This window comes from Parasteatoda tepidariorum, chromosome 9 (genome assembly GCF_043381705.1).
Source record: "Parasteatoda tepidariorum isolate YZ-2023 chromosome 9, CAS_Ptep_4.0, whole genome shotgun sequence".
Lineage (NCBI taxonomy): Eukaryota > Metazoa > Arthropoda > Arachnida > Araneae > Theridiidae > Parasteatoda > Parasteatoda tepidariorum.
In genome coordinates, this window is record NC_092212.1 from 4,462,520 (window position 1) to 4,485,743 (window position 23,224).

The 23,224-nt window shown below is 30.2% G+C and overlaps 1 protein-coding gene across 1 annotated transcript in view; it reads left to right on the forward strand.

Annotated features, from left to right (window-relative positions):
- Nucleotides 1-5,082: 5,082 nt before the first annotated feature.
- Nucleotides 5,083-23,224, forward strand: part of LOC107441594 (rifampicin phosphotransferase) — a gene marked incomplete in the record, with an annotated part of 109,642 nt that continues 91,500 nt past the window's right edge. Inside the window, 9 exon segments of the mRNA XM_071184930.1 lie at nt 5,083-5,231; nt 5,330-5,450; nt 11,734-11,918; nt 13,337-13,596; nt 15,170-15,229; nt 16,313-16,423; nt 19,307-19,422; nt 20,576-20,634; nt 22,013-22,062. Coding sequence (XP_071041031.1) covers nt 5,408-5,450; nt 11,734-11,918; nt 13,337-13,596; nt 15,170-15,229; nt 16,313-16,423; nt 19,307-19,422; nt 20,576-20,634; nt 22,013-22,062 — 884 coding nt within the window.

Consider the following 23,224-nt stretch of genomic DNA (forward strand, 5'->3'; position numbering starts at 1 on the left):
GATGGTGCGCTTTATTTTTCTTTCCGAAGCACTGTATATCCAATACATGTTTACATGTGTAACATAAAATATACGTAGAACATGTACATGCAGTGTACGTAAGCGTGAATGTACTTACAAATTATGTAAATTTGTATGCATGCAATTAACATGAGATAATAATGTAGATACTTACGTAGGTATGGTACAAAAAACAAGGAAAAAACTGAGGTCTGATTAACTTTTGATCTAATGATCCGATTTTCACGTACTGGCACTCAATCTGAATGTTTTGAGGGCTTAAATATGCTAAATAAGTAGTGATGACGATATTTTAAGTTAAGAAATGAGACACAACAACGTACTTTATTTAAATAAGCATTCCTTTTTTAAAACAAATGGGCCTTTTAAAAAAAATGGTTAAAACAAATGGTAAATAAAAAGTGCAAAATGTGGTCCAAATAATTTAAGCAGAAGAGTGATCGCTAGTAAATTTCTGACTCCCAATTATAGGAGGAAGCCGAAATAAAAAAAAATATGATTTTAAAAGTTTGGTCAGGAGAGCAGTTCAACGTTTGGACCCTTTAACGTTAATTTCACTTTTTGTGTATTTCGTATCTCGATGAATAAATAATCTTCGTAAAAATTTTTGTTGATAAGTATTCATTATTTTTTATGAATTTATTTATTAATTATAAAATTTTTTTTAAATGGCTAGTTATACAAGTTTTTACATAATTTTTTAAAAAAAAATCATTTTAAATTGCAAAAGGGAAAATTTGAACAAAATCGGTTCAATAGTTCCTTAGAAATCATATTTTAAATATACAATTAATAATACAACTTTATATATACAATCAATTTTAATATACATTTTTATTAAAAATGATTTTCAGTTTGAATTTCATTTAGTCAACTTAATCTAGTGGGAATGGCATTTCAACTAGTATTACAGGAAAGAATATCTATATTTATTAATAAAATGAAGAGTGTGTGTGCCTCTCTATTATATTCCAGAAAAGTTTGTGCTGTCTTTGGGAAATTTACAGAGCGGGTGGAGAAGCAATCTTAGCCCTCGATCCTAAATTTTATCCGAAGTTTTCAATTAGATCGTTTGGGAGAGTTGTTTAAAAAATGAAATGCTCTCATTTGTTAACCGTTAGTCATTGTTCTAAATTAAAGTATAGACGATTCTATTTTTTCAAGTATTTTACAGAAAATACCGGTTATGTTTTCTAGCTTATGGCTGTATTTGATTTAAAACAAAAGAGAGAGGGGGGGTAAGTACTTTATTTGTGCCGCACTAGTGCAGCATAATGAGCCATTGGAGACGGTCTGGGAAATATCCCTGAGGATGATCCAACGATATGTCATCACAATTTTATCTTCCTCAATTTGGACGTAGATCTGAAGGAGAAGAAAATTTTTTCCAGATCGCTGAATCCATGTTATTGCTCAGCGACCGACCACAGAACTCTCCATTCCACAGATTTTACGAGCAAGTACATGGCATGTACTCGGTGGGCTTCAGCAGAATCGAGAATCGAACTCCACCGGAGTCCGATTCTTTTACCACTGGACTACCACAGAAAAAGAGAGAGAGAGAGTTCATTACACGTACTTTAATATCTAGTTATTTTTCCTTCACTGTGTCAGATAAATTGAACGATCCGCTTTAACCTGATAGTAAGGGCAGACTATGTCACATAATTAGTATTAAATAAATTATGTGAAATAAAGTATTTATTCTGTTAATAGTAATTACTCAAATTGTGTTTCTATGGAACAAAATAACTTAAAATCAAAGGTAATTGAAATGAAAAATATTAGTTATGTATTGAAAGGCAAAATTAATGGGAAAATGGTACTAATTCGTCTATGAGAAGCATTCTATCCAAAAGTTTACTTTCTATATACATATTCGCGCTAAAACAATCAAACCTTATGCAAACGAATTTCTAAAGGCTTTCTCTTCAAGAATTTTACTCCCAATAATTATATTTTTTTAAAACTTGAGTGGTGCAGTGATTGTCCCGGATGCTGATTCATGAGACTTTGGCGATTTTTTTTATTACGTAAAATAAACTTTCGATATCCAGTAAGTAGTTCTAATGGTGATTTTATATATGTATGACAAGCAGGCTAAATGTATATAGATTAAACGCAGTGCCTTCGAAACACTGTGTGCTTCATTAGATTTAATGTTTTTGAATAAAATCTTAAGTGCTTAAAATATTACACTTGCTAGTTTGTTTTGTCAGTATACCAAGAGAATTTGAAGTTACAAGGAATTCCAAAGAGAGTAATATCTGCTTTTATTTTTAAAAATCCCTTGCGCAATTTCGTGGTATTTAAATTAGTTATGATCCTCATTTTAGAATTTAGTTATGATTCTGTATTATTTTTATTTAGAGTAAATTATTTTTAATTGTGGATAAATTTATTTCAATAATTAAGTTGTTTTTATCAGTCATATCGCAAAATATCATAATAAATTTTGCGTGGATTTTATAACGATAAAATAATTATACATAAATATACATGGATGGATAGATAGATGTAAATATGATTTATGTATATATATAATAGTTAAGAGCAGTAATTTATTATTTTAAATAAAATAATAAAAGTTTGGTGCCGAAAATATTTTTAAAGGAAAAACATTAACAGTCTGCTTTAAATTTGATTATTTAAGAAATGAAATTTTATTCAAAAGCTGAAATTAAAAATAAACAGTGAAAATGCTGAGAATCAAGGAACAAAAGAACGTAATTGAAATACAAAAAGAGTTGGAGTCATTTTCTTAACTTTATTATTATCCTACTAATACTCGAATTGGCAGTAATTGTAGACTGCTCTTAAATTGAAATAAGTAAATTACTAATAATTAAGAAAGTAGTATAAAGAATTAACAAACGGATTATTAATTACTTTTTAATTGAGTTTTATTTTATAAAAATATTAATAATTTTTGTATTTATCAAATTTTTGCTCAAACTTTAAACATTTTCGTTTGAAAGTAATATATTGTAACTGCTAAAAGCAAATTATTTTTATTTGATTATAAAATTTTCCCAAAAATCAAATAATTTTTCATACATATATAATATTTATATATACATATATATTTACATAACTTGTTGAAAGAAAATTAAAAATACATGCGTAAAGTAGATGTACATTTTATTTATCATTTTTTGAATTTTCTATTTAATAAAATATATGTTATGTAAGGTAGCTTTCTTTATTTTAGTTAATCACTTCTAACACACTTCCACAGAGAAAAAAAAGTCCGAATTATAATCATGCTTTTGATGTTATGTTTTTTTCTTTCTAAACCTTGTTTGAAGAATGCATTTAATTTTCTAAAAATTTATAAGCTGATTTTATATTATTGTTTTGATACAATTTCTATTTTATTTCGTATGCTCTAATTTTAATAACCTGAAAAACTTAATCATTAAAATCCAAATTAACCACTATTAACTACTATCCAAATCATTTACTAAAAATGTAAGTAAAATAAAAATTAAACCCTTTTCTGAGTTCTATAAGTAGTTTAAAATTATAATAATAATAAAAAATGTGTGGAAACCTTTTAAAAATATATTTCTTTGTTTTTAATCCATACATTTAGTAAAAAAAGCTAAATAAAATTTCCCAATTTTTAAAATGATTGAACGTTAATGGAAGAATTCTTTATTCTTTGATAAAAATAAATATTTAAACTGGTATTTAATGTTTAAATAAAAAAAAAAAAATTTCTCTCACACAGCATTTATTTTTAATCATTTCTGAAAACAAATAAATATATTAAGCAATTTTATCACAATTAAGGAACATTTAATCCAGACTAATAAAAAAGGAATACAAATAAAAAAAAATTGTAACACGAAAAAAATTAGTAAAATAGTAACGAAAAAAAATTTTAGAAACGAAAGAAGCAAAAAAAAAAAAAAAAAAAAATTTNAAAAAAAAAAAAAAAAAAAAAAAAAAAAAAAGAAGACCGCCAGAAGTGATCAGCAAATCTGGGCCTACTTCATGAGTCATCGTTTTGCGTTCCTCGTTCCTCTATCCCCTAAGCCACCACGGGTCCCTTAGAGGTATTTATTTGTTAAGGAAACTTGAAAGACTTTGTAACCTCGGAAGATTTAACGTGCAGCAGTCATCATTTAATACATGGGGTTTCTTCGGCCGGCAGGATACACACTCCCTTTCTCACGAACACCAGTACAACGCCCTACCAATCGGCCATTAAATTATTAACCGCATTGAATGTTAAATTTCTTACACATTAATGTTTAGTTACCACTTTATTTAATGTTCTCTATGTGTTATATTGTAATTATGCTCACAGTACGTTTTGCCTTGTAAACTCCTAGTGGTTGCGTCATTTTTGTCCCTTTTCTTTTCCTTTCTCCCTTTTCTTTAATTATAGAAAGAGACCCGCGTGAGAAAGGTTAATAGAGTTGAAATGTGTGCAGAAAAAACATCAATTTATTTTGTGAATGTACAGAGTTCTTATGGGAATAAAATTTTGAAAATTACAGTCTTTTTATTACCAAGAGTTTAAATTGTTCTTCAAGTCCATTAGTAAATTCAAATTATTTATTTAATGATAATAAAAATTATGAATTTTTTTTAAAAAAAATAATCGTTCTACCTATTCTTTTGAAAAAATGTTCAATTTCAAAGTAATTTTGTTCAATATTTTTTTAAAATAAATTTATGAAATTAAAAATATAAAATTTAAAATCTACTTTTAATAAGATATTTCAAAATTAGTGAAGTATTTAATACGAAAATACATTAAAACTATTGCAGTTAAATTGAAATACATAAGTTACCTTGTCTTTTATATTGCAACTGTTATCTTAGAAATATTAATCTCTCAATTTATATTGAAAAATGCCAGTTTTATTTACCTTCAAAATTGTTATTTCCTAAAATTGAGAATTTAATCCGCGCGATTCCAGGATTTTTTTCGCGTTTTTAAAAGTATGTGTGTGTTTTTTTAATCACTAGTTATTAACAGGCATGCAGACGGAGTTTATTTAAAAACCCAACTCCGATTGCTAACCATAAAGCTTAGAGAGTGATGTCTAGATATTTTCAGAGATAAATATTTAGGAGTAACATAATCATTTTAAACAAATGAACAATTGAAAGTACAAAGTTGATGTTGAATGTCACGTGAGTTTTTCGCTTTCATTCATCGCTGCGATAGAACAAGAGGAGGAGGAAAATTCGATGTAAAAGGAATATTGTATATTTATTTTTGTTAGAAATATTTTTGATTCATGGTCGCACGGAACATATTAATAACATATCTCTTTCATGTTTGTTATAGGTATTTTAGAGCAAAATATTAAGCACGGAGTTCAAAATAAGCAGCGAATCTTATTGAGGGGAATAGACTAAAAGCAAAATGCTCACAGCTATTATCACAGTTTTGTTATGCCTGCCATCTGGTGAGTTAAATTATATATATTTGAATATTTTTGACAAATAACAATACTTTATTTGATATTGTTTTCAGTCATTTGATAATTAAAGTTATTGTTAAATTTTTGTGTTATGCTTTCATCATAATACGTTTTATTTGTTTTATCAAGTACATTTTGATTTTATCTTTTTTAAATAGTATTTCTTAAAAATTAATAAAGAATTTAAAAAATAGAGAATTGTTATTTAACATTGTAATAAATTTATATTGATTGTATTTAAAACTTATATGTTGATTTTTTTACTATTAAAACACCATACTCTGTTTTTCCCCCGATACCTTTAGAGCATTGGTATAACTGAAAATTAAGAGGATTTTTAACTGTCGAAAGAAATTTTGTCAAAAATAATCTTAAAATTGAAATTCATGTCCAGCAGTTCAATTTAAAGGCTCAGAGCAGAGCGGCATCTAGTTTTGTACAAAACTTGTTTTTACCATATATAAAAATTAAAAATAATATTAAATAAATAATAAGCTTAAAATAATATTAAAAGAAGTTGAATTACGCTTTTTGAGAGATAAAAAATAAATTATAAACGTTGAGAATGGTTTTCAGAGACACATATTTCTTCATTTTTGGATATATTTTATTTTGATTTTCTACTGAACAAATGGATGAGAAATATTAACGTAATTCTATATAAAAATATATTCTTTTTATCATTCAATTGTTATTGGAAAATATACAACCATCTATACTTACCTAATCATCGTTGAACAACTGACCCCATTTTGAGTTTTACTACTATCCATGTTCAACTCCGTAACCTTGTAATTTTGAACTCAATCCAGAAGACAAGGAAACTTCTGGATTAAGTATTGGGAGAAATATTTCGTCCTGGAAGACTTTCTGATTGAACTAACCCATATTTGTCTTACATGGAGAGGAAAATCCCAAAACTGCCCACGGTTAACCCGACGGCAATGGGTTCTAATCCATCTACCACTGAGGACATTTAATGTCAGCACTGTGGTTGTTACGAGCCAGGAGCAGAATTCGTATCGACCAGCGAAGGTTGGATTCGAACATGGGTCACCTCATTGGAAAGCGAGCGCACTATCCCCCTGCCACCGCAGCAGTTTCGTAATTAAGATTTATTTATCAGAAACAATATAGCTTCATCTTTCGTAGTATGTCAATCTTTTTATGTGATCGTGAGGGCCGCCCAAGACTGCTGTTTCTGGTGTTCAATTTAACCATATGTTCCGCAAAAATTTTAAGATTTAGAAATTTGAAATTACGATGGTTTGTAGCAAAATTTACAGGGTATACAATGGAATAAAAAAATTAACATTTGATAAGTAGTCACTTAATTATTAATTGTTTAGTTTGTAGAAAAAAATATCATTTGGGCTGCTCTAAAGACCACGGGAATACAGCTATAGGACTGAAATATAGCAGGTTGAAGAGATCATACTTGTTTATGAACTTAACAGACAGTTTTTTTACAAAAATTCCTATTTGCTCGAAAGTTGTTGAAATTTTAAGTTCTTTTTGTGAATTTTCTTTGATTTTTTTTTTTAACTTCGCGTTACATTCTGCTTTGCTGCACAAAAGCTATACCACTTAGAAACATGAATAAACGAAGGTGTGTAGAAAAAAGTGCAGGAAGTACTAACAAAATAAAATAAAATAATTCGGACGAGACAATTAGTTTGAGAAGTTGTATTGATTAGTTTGATTAGTTGAGAAGCTGATAAACTTGTTGACGAAAAAATACTAGGTTCTGTCGATTGATGTCAGCTGAAATTAATGAGTTAGAATTTGGCGTGGTGTAAAAAAATACTTTTAATGTGAAATTAACTCGAATTTCTTTTCTAAATTTCATTTTGTTTGAAAGTCATTTCTAACATAAGAGCTTCTTTGCGTTAAATATTGTCTATTTATCCATTGTTATAGATATTTATTTTATCTTTATTTTATAAGCTCAAACTCGAGTAGGTGTCAATTGATAGGAGATAAAAAGAGACAGATTACTTGTTGCCAAATATAATTTTTAATAATTATCGTGAAATTTTTAAAAATTAAAAAAAAGCTTGAGAGCGATAAAAACCGTTTCCTGTTTAATTGTCAACGAATAATATAATTACTTCACTTTTATTTCTTCTTTTTTAGTCTTATAATCTGCATTCCTTAGGTTGATTTTTTTCTTGGAACAGATGGCTATTTTTCAATTGTAGGTTATCGTCTATTTCGTTATGGTTAACAAAATATTCTTACATAAAACTACAATATCTGGATATTTTGAAAACAAAATGTTTTGTGTTTTTGCTGAAAAAATTGACGTTTAAGGGAAAGATAACTGAAGAAATATACAATTGGTATATAGAAATATTTAATACTATATTTTTCACATAGATGATTTTCATATGGGTCATTCTCACGAAAACTGTCATTTTTCAGTTCATAAAATCCCAAAAAAGTAAAGTGAATAAAAAGCTCTGAAACTTTTTATATTAATAGAAATATGTANTACAAAATTTGTTTTTAGCATATATAAAAATTAAAAATAATATTAAGTAAATAATAAGCTTTAAATAATATTAAAAGAAGATGAATTAGGCTCTTGGAGAGATGAAAAAAATTATAAACGTTGAGAAGGGTTTTCAGAGAAGCATTATTGCTTCATTTTTGGATAAATTTTATTTTGATTTTGTATTGAACAGATGGATGAGAAATATTAACGTAATTCTATATCAAAACATGTTCTTTTTATCATTCATTTGTTATTGGAAAATATATAACTATCCATATTTATCTCACCATCGTTGAACAACTGACCCCGTTTTGAGTTTTACTACTATCCATGTTCAACTCCGTAACCTCGTAATTTTGAACTCAATCCAGAAGACAAGAGAACTTATGAATCAAGTATTGGAAGAATTCTTTCTGGAGGACTTTCTGATTGAACTACCCCATATTTGCCTTACATGGAGAGGAAAATCCCAAGGCTGTCGACGGTTTACCCCACGGCAATGGGTTCTAATCCATCTACCACTGAGGACATTTAATGTCAGCACTGTGGTTGTTACTAGCCAGGAGCAGAATTCGTATCGACCAGCGAAGGTTGGATTCGAACATGGGTCGCATCATTGGAAAGCGAGAGCTCTGTCCCCTTGCCACAGCGGCAGTGCGTAAGATTTATTTAGCAACAACAATACAGCTCCATCTCTCATAATATGTCTATCACTTCATGCGATCGTGAGGGCAGCCAACGCCGCCGTTTTTGGTGTTCAATTTAGCGATTTGCTCCTCAAAAATTCTAAGATTTAGAAATTTGAAATTACGATGGTTTGTAGCAAAATTTACAAGATATAAAATGGAACAAAAAAAATTAACATTTAATAAGTAGTCCGAGAATTATTAATTGTTAAATTTGTAGAAGAAAATACCATTCTGGTTGCTCCAAAGACCACCTGAATAAAGCTATAGGGTTGAAATAGGGTAGACTTAAATGATCATACTTGTTTATGAACTTAACAGAGAGTTTTTTTTTTTTTTTCAAACAGAAAAAAAAACTCTCCGTTGCAATTTTAAATTCTTTTTGCGAATTTTCCTTTATTTTTTAATTCAAAAAAAATTCGCAGAACTACAAAATAAACTAAAAAAATTCGTGACAATTAGTTTGAGAATTAGTAGCTGATAAACTTGCTAGCGAAAAAATACTTGATTTTGTAGATCGATACAAGATGAAATTAATGAGTCAGAATTTGGCGTGGTGTAAAAAAATGCTTTTAATGTGAAATTAACTCGAATTTCTTTTCAAAATTCCATTTAGTTTGAAAGTCATTTCTAACATAAGAGCTTCTTTAGGATTTTTTTTCCAGCCATTTTGCGTTAAATATTTACTATTTATCCATTGTTACAGATATTTATTTTATCTTTATTACATAAGCTCGAACTCGAGTAGGTGTCAATTGATAGGAGATAAAAAGAGAAAGATTACATGTTGACAAATATAATTTTTAATAATTATCGTGAAATTTTTAAAAATTGAAAAAGAACTTGAGAGCGATAAAAACCGTTTCCTGTTTAATTGTCAATGAATAATAAAATTAATTCACTTTTATTTCTTCTTTTTGAGTCTTATAATCTGCATTCCTTAGGTTAATTTTTTTCCTGGAACAGATGGCTATTTTTCAATTGTAGGTTATCGTCTATTTCGTTATGGTTAACAAAATATTCTTACATAAAACTACAATATCTGGATATTTTGAAAACAAAATGTTCTGTGTTTTCGCTGAAAAAATTGCCGTTTAAGGGAAAGATAACTGAAGAAATTTACAATTGGTATATAGAAATATTTAATACTATATTTTTCACATAGATGATTTTCATATATAGACCTCTATCTGCGGTTAGCCATGGATGGCCCAACTCTACGTTTATTTTGGATGCCCGATGGTCTAATATTTTATTGGTACCTGTAATCTTCACGTTTCTGACTAAACATAGTTTTTTCCGACTGATTTGGAATTCTGACCTCCAAAATATATAGGTTGGGTAGCCGCAATCTGGGAAATGTGGTCTGAATAGTTTGGTCAGAAAAACGGCTTAAAAGTTTGGACTACTTTAAAGTTAACTTTTTTTTGTTGCGTATTTCACTATACCTAGAGAACCCTTAAAGCTAATTTAAAAGTTCTCGAACACAATTATAAAATTTGTCTATCTAAAAATAATTCCAGGTAACATATAACTTTTAGCAAATATTTATTATTTGATTTAATAATAGTCTAAAATTTTTGAATGGAAAAATATTAAATTTTTTACATCTGTTTAACCCCTTGGGGACGGGTGATTCAGAAAAGCATTCGTACAAAATCAGAATCAAGTTGCAATCTTGCTACAGCTTTCTTTGAAAGGNATTTACAGTGGAGCGAAAAATAGATGATGTAGATCTTAATCTTAGAAAAGAGTAATAGTTGGGATAGACTACATTACCTCTCTGCCTCTCCTCCCCCCATAATGAGCGTCGCAGGTGTACAGAAGAGTAATTTCATCTACAGGAAAAAAATATATATCAGGGATGCCAACTGCTCCGCTTTCTGGAATATTTTTAATAAAGTGGTATCAAATTATATTGTAAAATTCGTTAAAGAAGGATAGTTACGCCTACTTTTTAATAGAGCAACCAGTAGATGAATGTTTAAATGTTGCATTTTGTATGATACTTATAATTTTTGATATGTAGTGGTGACAAAGTTACTTTAAATGAAAAATACTGAACTGAAAGTAACTTAAATTTCGTTACCACTAGAAAATACTATTTCACAAAGCGGAGCAAGTTGGCATCCCTGCCGTTATGCAATTAAAATAAAATTCGATCGAATTACTTGTTTCCCCTTGATTTATTCGAAAAAAAATTCTGTTTCCTGATTCAACTGAAAACGTTACGAGCGTTTTTTGTCACATGACCAGCACGTGACAAAAGTTTGATCCCACTCTTTCTGACCAATCCCAAAGCAGATATTCTCCTTTTAATGACGGCCCTGTAATTAAAATCAGGAGGATCAGAAAATAAAAAATTGTCACAAAGTTTAATTCGACTCCGTGACTAATTTATGTAAATATTGCGCTGATTGAACTATTTTATCGATTAGATACAAATCAAAAAGTGACTCTTCGAATTCGATTGTGATGTAATGTTACAGTTAAATTGCAATAATCGGTTACGATCGAACAGCAATCGAAGGTTCGCATTTCAGGTACATAAGGAGGTGAGTCGCAGAACGTGAAGATCCGATTGTTTGATCAAAAGTTATTCAGTTTGGTCCATTTATTTATTTTTAGATATTTATTCTTTTTTTGCGCACTGTGCACCAGTAAAGTTAATTGAAATGTTCCAGCCTGATTCTAGTATATTACTTCGTTTTTTGTCCCGTAGTGGACTGATCGTAAAAATACGGTTCCCAGTAGAACACTGAAGTCAAAATTCACTGGCTGAGGTCCGTAATCGGGTGGGTGACCACTTAGATAAGAGTGCGTATGGACCTAGGGTACGCGGTATCGGGTCCTTGTTAAACTGTTCTACCGTGAAGTGATCGACTTCCTGCGCAGGTCGACGGGCTACCAAAGCAGAGGAGCCATCCCCTATGCAAAGGATGTAAATTGCTATATCATGTCTTCAGATCATCTTCAGGGATGTTTCCCAGAACGTCGCCAATAGCCCATTGTGCAGTTCTAGTGCGACGTATATAATATACCTACCTACTTCGTTTTTTAACGAAATTTTCTTCTTCCATGACAGATTTCCTCTACTGGATGAAATGGTTGATAGCCTACCTTGTGATTCGTTACAACAACTCAAAGAATCGAAAGAGATTTGACATCTATCAACCGAATGCTTTGGGCAATCCAGAGAAACTCGGTTTTCTCACTCCTCAAATTGAAATAGATCTAGAATCTCCACAATCCGAGAAACACTTGCAAAATGTAAGTTTCTTTTTCAATAAAATACACAATATTTTTCTGTCCTAAAACTTATGCTCGTATAACAACCCTATGAAGCAGTATTTTTATTAAATGCCTTTTTACTGTATTTTTATTTTATTTAGGGATTCATACAAAATTGGAAAAAATAAAAAAGTGGTAGTTATATTGATGCAGTATTTTTTTATAATATTAAGTTCGTAACTATCAGGATATTTTACTTCCTCTGAGTAAATATATCTAGTATCAAAGGTGTTAGTTACACTACTTTCCGACGGAACTTTTATAAAAAGTGCGAATCGTTTTTTGTTTTTTCTTTTCCGATTTAAGAGCTTCCGAGATATGGAAAAATGGACATAAAGTGAAATTCATGTAAGGGCTCAACATTTCGACCTCTCTTCATCTTAAACTTTTAATACCATATTTAACAATGTCTCCAGTTTTGTATGAGAAAAATTGAAATCTTTTGAGAAAAAAAAGAAATTTTTTAGGTGAAAGTATGCTTTAGTGTAATATTTTACTTAATTGATAGTTAGCTATATTAATTATGGTATTTACTGTATACTCTTTAAGTCATTAATCATTTTTTAGTACGTGGAGACCCGATAGTTAGAACAAAAGTCAGAAAATAAAATCTTATAAAAAACATGATAAAAATCAGTTTGAAGATGGATCAGAAAAGAAAAATGCGACGTCAAATTTAGAAAGCTCTAAGGCAGTATGAGACAAAAAATGTAAAATTATAAGGAGATGAAATGGAAAAGTAAATTTAAATTTAGAATTAAATAAACGTGAGAGCGATAGTGAGGATATCCCCTACACTTTATGTAATTTTTCACAATGGGCCTTCAGGACACAAATAAAAAGTCTTTTTTTAAACAGTTATTAACAGGAAAGCAGGAGGCCAGGATAGCCTGGTCAACGGAGGGCTGGATTCTCGTTCGTGAGAACGGGAGTTCGAATCCTGTCGGTCGAAGACTTCCCGTGTAGTAAATGGTGACTCGTGCGCGTTAAATCTATCGGGTTGCGAAGTCCTCTATGTTCCATAACAAATTATACCTCTGGGGGAACTGAAGTGGAGATTTATCGTCCTCTGGTTCATGTCAAAATTGCGATCTGTGGATGAATAAATGGATGTATGAATGGGTGTGACGTAAGGGTGTGGTTGAAGTCGAATTCTTGACCGTAGATAGCTACGACAACAACAGGAAAGCTCCCACATGAGTAGGGTATTCTCTGATATAGGGTTTAGTATTGTATTCATTTAGTTCTATATTAATTAACTCTTCCAATTCAATTCACTATAGCTTTCTAATGATTTTTATTAAATGTTTAGAACAAAAGTTAAACAGAGTAATAATTTTTATTGTATTACATGGCTGCATTGTTACAAGTGTTATAACATCCAAGTTTTTTCATAGTCCATAGATGAAGTCTTGTTCTATGGTGTCAACTCAAAGGCAGAATGTGTGCTAATTCGCCTCGCCAGATACAGTAATCAGTTGGCAGACGCTTGGATATACCTGAAAATGGCAGACGGTACAACGTATCATTTGGAAGAACACGTGAATTACCAGGACTCAGAAAACGAGGAATCGTTGATTTTTTCTTGTGGTAGTCTTCGTATGCAGGCTGTGTCACCCATGAGACGATGGAGAATAGAATATTGTGGATCTTTGATGTAAGAAAACATTATTTCTGACTTGTTACTTATTACAGGGCTTGATGATTTAAAAAACTCGGAAACAAAGGATGATAGAATAATAAATAAAAAAAACTATTTGTCTAGTGTGAAAGCTGTAACGATTTATACGGAAATGTTTGTATTTAGTTACAAAATTAGCCAATAGATAGCGCTGTATGGTTTACAAAATTCTCGAAAAAAGTACAAAAGCTGTAAGACAGTAATCAAATTAAGATTCACGATTGTAACGCTACTCTCGAATACGCCATGTGGGAAGAAAATCGGTTCTAAGTCTTAACATTCCCTTCTTCTCTCAGTTCTATGAGAATGTACTACGATATTTTCCGCCTTCGTATCTTTTTTCATATTTAATTGTGAAAAATATTTTCTAAAATTTCCACGATGCACTCTTGAAGAACTATGTTTAATGCAGTTTTGAGTTGAATAAAGTTTCCTGACTTAAATTTTTTAAAATTTGTTTGTAAATTAAATAAGAAACTTACGTACTTCCTTCTCCCATGACTGTTCACCCGCTAATGGTAAAGGCATGCGAAGTGTTGCGATAGACGAAGAGTTTTGCTCAGTTCAACTTATAGCTTATTTCGATCACCAACATTCCAGTTATAGACCATAACTGCCAACATTCACTCTTTTCAAGAATGGATTTTCCAAGTATCTTCCTCAAAAATATAGTTATATTTTAACCAGGTTGACATTCGCTATTGTGAGGACTAATATGCTTTTATATATTTGTTGTAATTATTTATATGTAGTGGTGGTCAAACTGATTTAAAATTATTATTATAATTCAAAAAGTTTAGTGAAATAACATGAATTTCGCTAGCACTTTAAATATGAAAATAAAATCTTCCGGGAAAACCGGAAGAGTTGGCAGCTATGATAGACACATTAATTGCCAAATATAACGAACGGGTAAAATCTCTTAACCCTATGCAACAAACTTATTTCACATTTTTAGGCAATAAGTAATTGCTCTTGTCAAGTGATGACTTCTTGCGCTGGCACCTTTTGTAACTAAACAGCAACATTTCTGGATAAAATGTTCGCAATGGTTTGTTTCATTCTTCCTTCATTGTTTTCAAGATATTTAATTTGGAAGTCAATCAGCTATACGGTGTACACTCTGCAGAAAGAATCTAGATTATATACTGCAATTACACGCACCGTTTCACAGGGGCGGTTAAAGTGTAAGCGGGGCCCTTGGCCATTAAAATTTTTGGGGCCCTTAGATTAAATTTTTTTCTCGTATATTTTTTATTTATTCAAATATAAGTAAAGTATTTATGTATCTTTTCATTTAAGAAAGCACATTTAAAATTAAAATTAATAATTCTAAATTAAATGTTACTTTATTTTATTAAATTGGAACAAACAATTATAACATTTTGAAAAAAATTAAAAAATCATTGTTTTTCTTAATTTATTTTCAAAGAATCATTTATGTATTTGTCTTTTCAGAAAATTAAGATGTAAATGATTGGATTTAAGTTTCAAATATTTCGTTTTGAATTTCCTTTTATTTCTAATTCGTTTCATTCATATTTTTCAGAAAAAATTCTGAGAGTGACGAAAATTCCCAAGAAATAGCATTTGTCAAATTTGTTTTCCTGTAAGTAATTTAAATTGCACGTAAGAGTTTTGAATTGTTTATAGAATCATGTTTTAAAAATATGTTTATTTTATATAATTAAAAAGTTATGTGATTAGAAGTGAAGCTTAATTAAAATTTTTAAAGGAAAAAAAAATTATAATGTATCTTAACCAAATCATTATAATGCACCTTAAACAAACTGTGCCTAATGTGTTTTAACCCTTTAATGTCCATCTTAAAAAGGAGATCTATGTATAAAAAATACCTAAATCTTGTACATGTTGGTTATCTTACCCAATATGCGATCTTTCTGTGTGATAAACGATTATTTTTATTATTATTTTTTAAACTTTAAGGTTAAGTATTGCTTTCGAGTATGCCTTACGGTGATGTGTTTTTTAAAGTTACAAATCATTCTTAATAAAATTCTTAAATTCAAATGTGAAATAAAAAAGCAAAATATTTACTATCACGCTAAATGTAAAAAAGAATCTTCCACAAAATCTGTAAGAATTGTCAGCTATGCTAAAAGTATTTTTTTTTACTTAAAAATATTAAAAACTCATTAGAGAAGCTTTATGTTTTGTTTTGATGTAGTGTCATATGTTTAACCCTATCGCGCCGAGTGTCACAAATACGTGCCAGCATAAAACCGTATCAATCAACTATCAAGGTAAGAAGATAAAACTGGTAACCAAAGTAGAGTTCTCTAGCAGTTTATTTGTGGGCGGGGTTATAATTGTTTGATTTATTTAATTCACCATTACTTAGTTCAAAATAAAACTATTTAGTTATACTTTGAATTAACATTGATTATATGATTAAACTAACAATAATTAAAGTAAAAGCAAAGTAAGTCTGTCACATTAGCAACGACTACGTTTAAGTTACCGTTTTTTTTATTTAATTACACCTTGATTCTGATTTTGTACGAATGCTATTCTGAGTCAACCGTACCCAAGGGGTTAATAATAAAATAAAATAAAAGATTAGTAAAGGAAGTGGTTAAAATAACGATTGAGATTAATAAATAAACAAGAGTACTAACAAGTGGTTTAAAAGAAATTTTTTCTCTTTTACAAAATGTGTTTTCAATTATAGGTGGTGCGCATCATCGGATGTTTATGATCCAACACTTGATAAGAATATTAAAGGTTTCACCCATTTACTTGCTTCGAAGGAATGGAAATCTATTTATCCTCCACTTCAACTGTAAGTTCCTACGATATCTTCATATGTAAAATAACTAAGTCCCACTATCTTTAACTATTGAAGTCCTGAAAATGTGTTACAATGTGATTTTGTGTTTATGATAACTTTGAAAGTAGTGTTTATATTTTTATCTATAAATAGCATATTATATTTGTAGCAACTTTACTATTCTCAACCTCTTGTTCAAAGAAATGAAATGAAAACTACATATTACTTAAAGTGACTTATCATCACAAAAACAATCACTGTAAAGATGGGTAACATATTTAGCAATGTCATTCATCCGCTTAATTCACAAATCTGTTGATTTTAAATAACCACGTCCATAAGCCATACTGGTGGGCTATGCGCTTAAGGATTATTTCCAGGTACTTACCCACGTCTGAAGGAAGAGTGTCCCGTCAGGTTAACCGTGGGAGGCTTTCCACTCTATGTAACTCAAATGTGGATTAGGTCCATTAAAAAGATAACTAATAGGGGTCCTGCGAAACTATACTCCACTGTCGGACGATAGGTTCATTCGGGTTAAATTAGTAGCGAAGACTTGTGATGCCAATTACCTCATCGAAATAAGTATTCAAGCAGCGAGATGTTTTCTTCAAGCTAAAGCATAGTAGAGTTCTTTTTTTGTTGTTGATCACACTCTACTCATTTCAAGTCATCTTCCAGTTTTTCCACACCTACAGCTTTATCTTTTGTAGCACCATGGAAAAGTGCCCTTTTTCTCACCACCTCATTTTGGACTTCTCAACATTGTAACCAATTCTCTATGTATACATCTTCTACTTCATGATGAATGGGAAAAGGGCCAATTTCGGACTTAGATGCCCAGTTTTACCAGACAGACCCGACAAGACCTCATGGTTATCTTATATTTAAGTCCCAGCCACCTATATAAATCACAGATGAAGGAGTTAGATGCCCGCTTCGCTGGCTGGTACTCTGGTCTACCACCTTTCAAATCAGAGTCATGGTTATCTGTCTAAGCTTTCTCAAAATGAAACATAAATATATATATATATTAGAAAATATTAAAGAGGACTTTTTAATATACTAAAAAGTTTTTACATTTATATTTCATAAAATTTTTTATATCCGGTTATAAATAATAAAAATATATATATATAGTTACTAAGAGAAGAATTTTAGTCTTTTTGATTTAAGAAATTATACACTACTTTTAAGTAAACAACATTTGAATCATCATTAAATAGTAGTTTCTTGTAAAAAATCCATATTTTATTAAAAAAGGGGTATTTTTTTAAAATTCAAAATATTTAGAAAAAGAGATGTTAGTATATTTTAATACCATTTTTTGATAATTCAGTTTTTTGTATATTTCTACTCATCTAGCAAGTTCGAGATCTGCAGATCATATATGCATTGCCACCTTTACTGCATTAGCACTTTTTACATCAATGTGATTCTTGTGGTTGATCGATTATTTATACAAAACATTAAAACGCATTTTTTATTTCTACCAGTTTTTTAAAAAAACTAAATCTTTAATATTTTATTTGAATTTTTTACTCATTATTGGCTCAGTAAAAATATGCTTAAGTTTTGAAGTGCTTGTCCGCTAAACTTCGATGACAAGTGCGTTAACCGAAACAATAGGCCCTACCTGCACGACATCACAGCTGACAACTTTTCCGGTTTTCCCGGAAGATTTTATTTTCGCATTTAAAGTGGTAGCGAGACTCATGTTATTCTATTGACTTTTTGAATTATAATGACAATTATAAATGAGTTTGACCACCACTACATATAAATATTTACAATAAATATGTAATTGCATAATAACCAATACGAAAGCGAATTTTAACGTGGTCAAAATAATTTAATATTTTTGAGTCAGATTGTTTTACGTTTATTGTTTTACTACCACTTGGAAAGTCCATTCTCGGAAAGAGTGAAAGTTGGCAGGTATGCTATATGTTTCATCGAGTGTTTCTCTGAACATAATGTTATTTCTTTGTTCCGTTTACACTTAATTATCTTATGTTTTCGATCGGATAAATGCTAATTAAATTTATGTCTGACTGATACAGTTTTATTGGAGTGCCTATCCTTGGAGGATATCTGCTCAGTTATATTTAATAGGAGGATGGGAAGGGTGGTGCGGGGGTTAACTGAAGTTAAGTCTCAATTGTAAGCATTTTACAGATAAAATAAAGTCTGGGATACGTATATAAAAGTTAAATCGCATTTTGATACATAAAAAAATTAATTAGAATAAGAAATAAAAGAAAAATATTTACAAGAGGGGAAGACTCTCTATGCACTCTCCAGGTAGCCGGGCTTCTCAGGTGCAGAGTGCATAGTTTGTCTATGGTAAGGGAGATAATATTAAAAATATCGGTAATATTTTGATAATAGGCAATCGCTGAGAAAGAATGCGGTTATTGAACTGAAATTTGCATTATTTTTTATAATGTCTAAGTCTAATAGTTTATTGAAGTCGCAGGTATTACAATCTTCAGCGCCATTAAAAAAGGAAGCGTTTAGTTTAAATAAATATTGGTCAATTTTTAGGTCGTTATATAAGGTATTGTTTCGAGCAACCCAGGGTGACCCGGTGAAACGTCTAAGTATTTTGTGCTCAAAAATGCTTAGTGTTTTTGTTTTTTGGCTGTTTGTTAGAACCCCCCCCCCCCCGCCCGGGGATGCGTAGAATAGTATTGCACATAAGGTAAATATGTCTTTTTGTGTTAAGTGCCATGTTACTTTTATTGTTTTGCAGGGGTTTTAATGCTAATTAACATTAAGAATGATTGGAAAATAGATTTATTTTTCTTTATTTATTTTCAGTGGTGACAATTGTTTTTTTAAATTTTACTATTAAAAATGTGTAAATGAACTATTATTAAAAATTTATTTCAGACTTCAAGAAACGATAAATTTCTATTCGCAAGTGGGAAATCTCACGTGTACAGTTTCTGTGAACGATAAACAAGACTACGAGATGCATTTATTCGGAGACAGGCAGAGGAACTTGGGTGAGTAATACTAAGGTGAAAAAAAAATGGAATTTTTTTAGTTGGCGCTAAATGGCTTTGTTAGTAAAACGCTCTGTAAAAACGCCATATATTGTCTTTGAAAAAGTTATATTTCTTTTTTTCAAATTAAAATTATCAAAGCATATTCATAATTTTGGCGGAAGTAAATATTATGCATTGCTGTCCCTCCGCTTTTTTTTTATTTATTAATAAATAAGGCTGTGGGAGACAATAAGATAAGGCTATGTGAAAGATTATAAAAAAGTTTTATAATCTTTCATAAATAAATAAGGCTGTGGAATATATTAAGATAAGGCTATGGTAAAGATTATAAAAAAGTTTTATAATCTTTCATAAATAAATAAGGCTGTGGGAGATAAGAAGATAAGGTTGTGGGTAAGATTATAAAAAAGTTTTAAAATCTTTCATAAATAAATAAGGTTGTGGGAGATAATAAGATAAGGCTTTGGGAAAGATTATAAAAAAAGTTTTATAATCTTTCATAAATAAATAAGGCTATGGGATATATTGTAAAAAAGTTTTATAATCATTCATAAATAAATAAGGCTGTGGGAGATAAGAAGATAAGGCTGTGGGTATGATTATAAAAAAGTTTTAAAATCTTTCATAAATAAATAAGGTTGTGGGAGACAATAAGATAAGGCTTTGGGAGAGATTATAAAAAAGTTTTATAATCTTTCATAAATAAATAAGGCTATGGGAAATATTGTAAAAAAGTTTTATAATCTTTCATAAATAAATAAGGCTGTGGGAGATAATAAGATAAGGCTATGAGAAAGATTATAAAAAAAGTTTTGCCTTTTATCATTCAGAGCTTTCAGCATGATGAAATGATGAAAGGCAAATTTTTTGTAACAAGCAAACTTTTCTTTTAAATTAAAAAAAAAAAAAACTTCTTTTGAACTTAGGCGTTTGTCGCTTTGACCTTATATTTCTCTTTTAAAATACTTTTGTTTACTGTTGGATGAAATTCTTTTAAGTTCTAATTTCTTAAAATATGAATACAAATATTACTCCTGTTAACGCTACTATAAAACATCGTATTTCCTTAAAACTATGAAGATTCCGCTGTAGTTGCTTTGTTTTACTACAGGAAAGACGCTTTAATGTATTATTATTTTTTGTTCTGCAGGTGATAGTCAGATGGCAGCTACATTTAGATGTCCAATATTAGTGGGATACGTTCCGCTGGTATGCAATTTTGATATCAATAAACTAACTTTTAAAATGATTTTTTTTCCTTTCACAATTTTGATACTAGTAAATTTTTTTTAAGACTTCTATACTTCTATGCATGCACTAAATAAAATTTTTTTAAAAAAATGAAAAATTCAGAAAGATATCAATAGAAATATATTCTTCATTGTTTTTTTTAACAAGAACAAAAGGCTCTTACGCTAGAATTTTTTTCTTAAATTTCGTTTCGAATCAGGATAAGGACGATTGTTACTCAAAGTACAGTTAAAAAACGTGCGACTACGTAGACGAAAAGAAATAAATAAATAAAAATCGTGAATAAATAAATAAATGAATATAACAATCATAAATAACTAAGGAGTATAAAAAGCAGAACAAAAATAAAGTAGTACAAATAAATAAGAACTGAGGTTCGATCCCCAGTAGCGGGGATTTGAAGACAGCGCAGCTTCATATTGATGAGTAACAGCTTGTCAGGGACATAAAGACGGCCTTTGCGCAGTGTTGATCACTTTGCCACAACCATGCCGTTGGTCACGAAATAGTGGAGTCCTAATTTCCTTGGCCCCTGGCGAAAAAGGGGCAGTTGCAGGAATGCTTTTTATAAATAAATAAATACGATTTTAATTTTTGTCTAATTTACGAGTTTTTTTTACTCGAAATGCTCTAATTTCAATTAATTTGTGCCTAGCGTCCTTTAAAAAGCACGGTTTCTTTTTGCCAAAAGGAAAAACGTGGTAGAACATGTGTTTTATTATTAAGATTTATTCGGTGTCTGAGTGGTAGCGCTTCGCGCTCTCGTGCCGCTGATCCTGGGTTCGATTCTCGAACCGGGTAATGTTGATTCAGTCTCTCGTCCTTTCAGCGGATCGATAAAATGAATACCAAACATGCTTGAGGACTAAACACTGGGAGTTCCGCACTCGGCTGACCACCCAACTGAAACATCGACCCCTGCTCTCCTGAGCCCAAGGTCAAGAAAGCTGAGATGGGTACACCAGACCTTGGCCCTCTTTGGGCTGTCGCGCCGCATAGTTTAATTTATTTCGCTTAAACAAGATAATTCTGTCTATCATAACATATTTATAATATAAATACTTGTTTTTTTTTTAATGTGACCTGAATGTACAGTGTTTGTTTTTAAGCTGAAATGGTAACAATAAGAAATACCCTCCTAAAAAATATAAATATATACTAACACTTTCTTTACGTTGGCACCATGTATATATAAAGTACGCCATTGGCTTGGGTTTAATGGATTGAAAAATTCTTGGTTTTTAAATTTAGGCACAAATTTTGAAATAGTTGTGAATGTGGGGACGTTTTATTGTTATTATGAATTTTATGTATAATGTATTATTATACATTTCAGAATGGATTTGGTTTTCATTTGTTAAGCAATGGATCGAATCATTTCCTCGGGTATGTTTGACATTTTTCTAGGAGTGTTCTTTTTAACCCTTTGCACCCCGATTACGTCAAAATGTTGATTGGGCTAATATAAGCACTGAATCATTTTAAAACACAATTTAATATTTTTGAATAATTTTTAACGTTATCTTAATTGTGTAAAAAATATTTAAATTATAAACATTTGTAACTTTAAGAGTGGTACCTTTAATTTCAAAGTAATTGTTATGGCGCATCATCGCCTAAATCAGAAAGTCTCAGCATGAGTTTTAAGTAGTTTGTGCTGACAATTTAAAAAGTGAACCAGTTGTGCGATTGTACCCAAATTGTATTTTAAAAGTATTGTTTATAGGGGTTACATACATTTTCAGGCTTATAAACCCTTGTCAACTAGATAGAATAATTCAGAGAACATCTCAAAGAATTGCTGTGAGATTCGAATCCTCCACATTTTGCACAGCGTTTAGTGGATACTATATGGTCAGGGAGACCCCTTTTTTAAAAGAAACTGATTGGATATTGGGGTTATCTCGGTGTTAGGCGCTAAACGCCACTGACCGATTCGTCTACACTAGAATGGTATATGCTAGGAAGTCATATGTTAGAGTTCATGAAGTAATTTCACAAAAGAGCTCAGGTTATCATTGGAGTAGATCATGAATTCCTTTTAAATTTTTTTATATATATTTGAGAATTGAATCTGTAGTGGTTGACAAGTAAATAAGACAAATCATTCATATTCAGAGATGCCAACTGCTCCGGACACGCAAAAATAATTAAAAAAAAACGGTAATTAACTACAAAGTAAATTATACAAATAATTGACTATTTTTGCTCGCTTTTAAAAGGTATAGCATGCATAAGTACTTTAAATTGGTGAATTATACAAGCCTACGAATTATTTAGAAATAGTGATGGATAAAAATCTACCAAATTGAATTTCTTAAACCAAGAATCACAATTGATAAACTACCACTTTATAATATATATTTGCTGTCCGGAGCAAGTTGGCATCTCTGCATATTCAAAAATCAAACAAATTTTTAGACACATATATGCGGAATTTGCGAAGTTACAGAAAATTACAAGAACTCAGTTCATTACTACATATAAATAATTTAATCAGATATATTAAAGGTCGAATAGGCATTTAAGCATAATGTTACATTTTAAT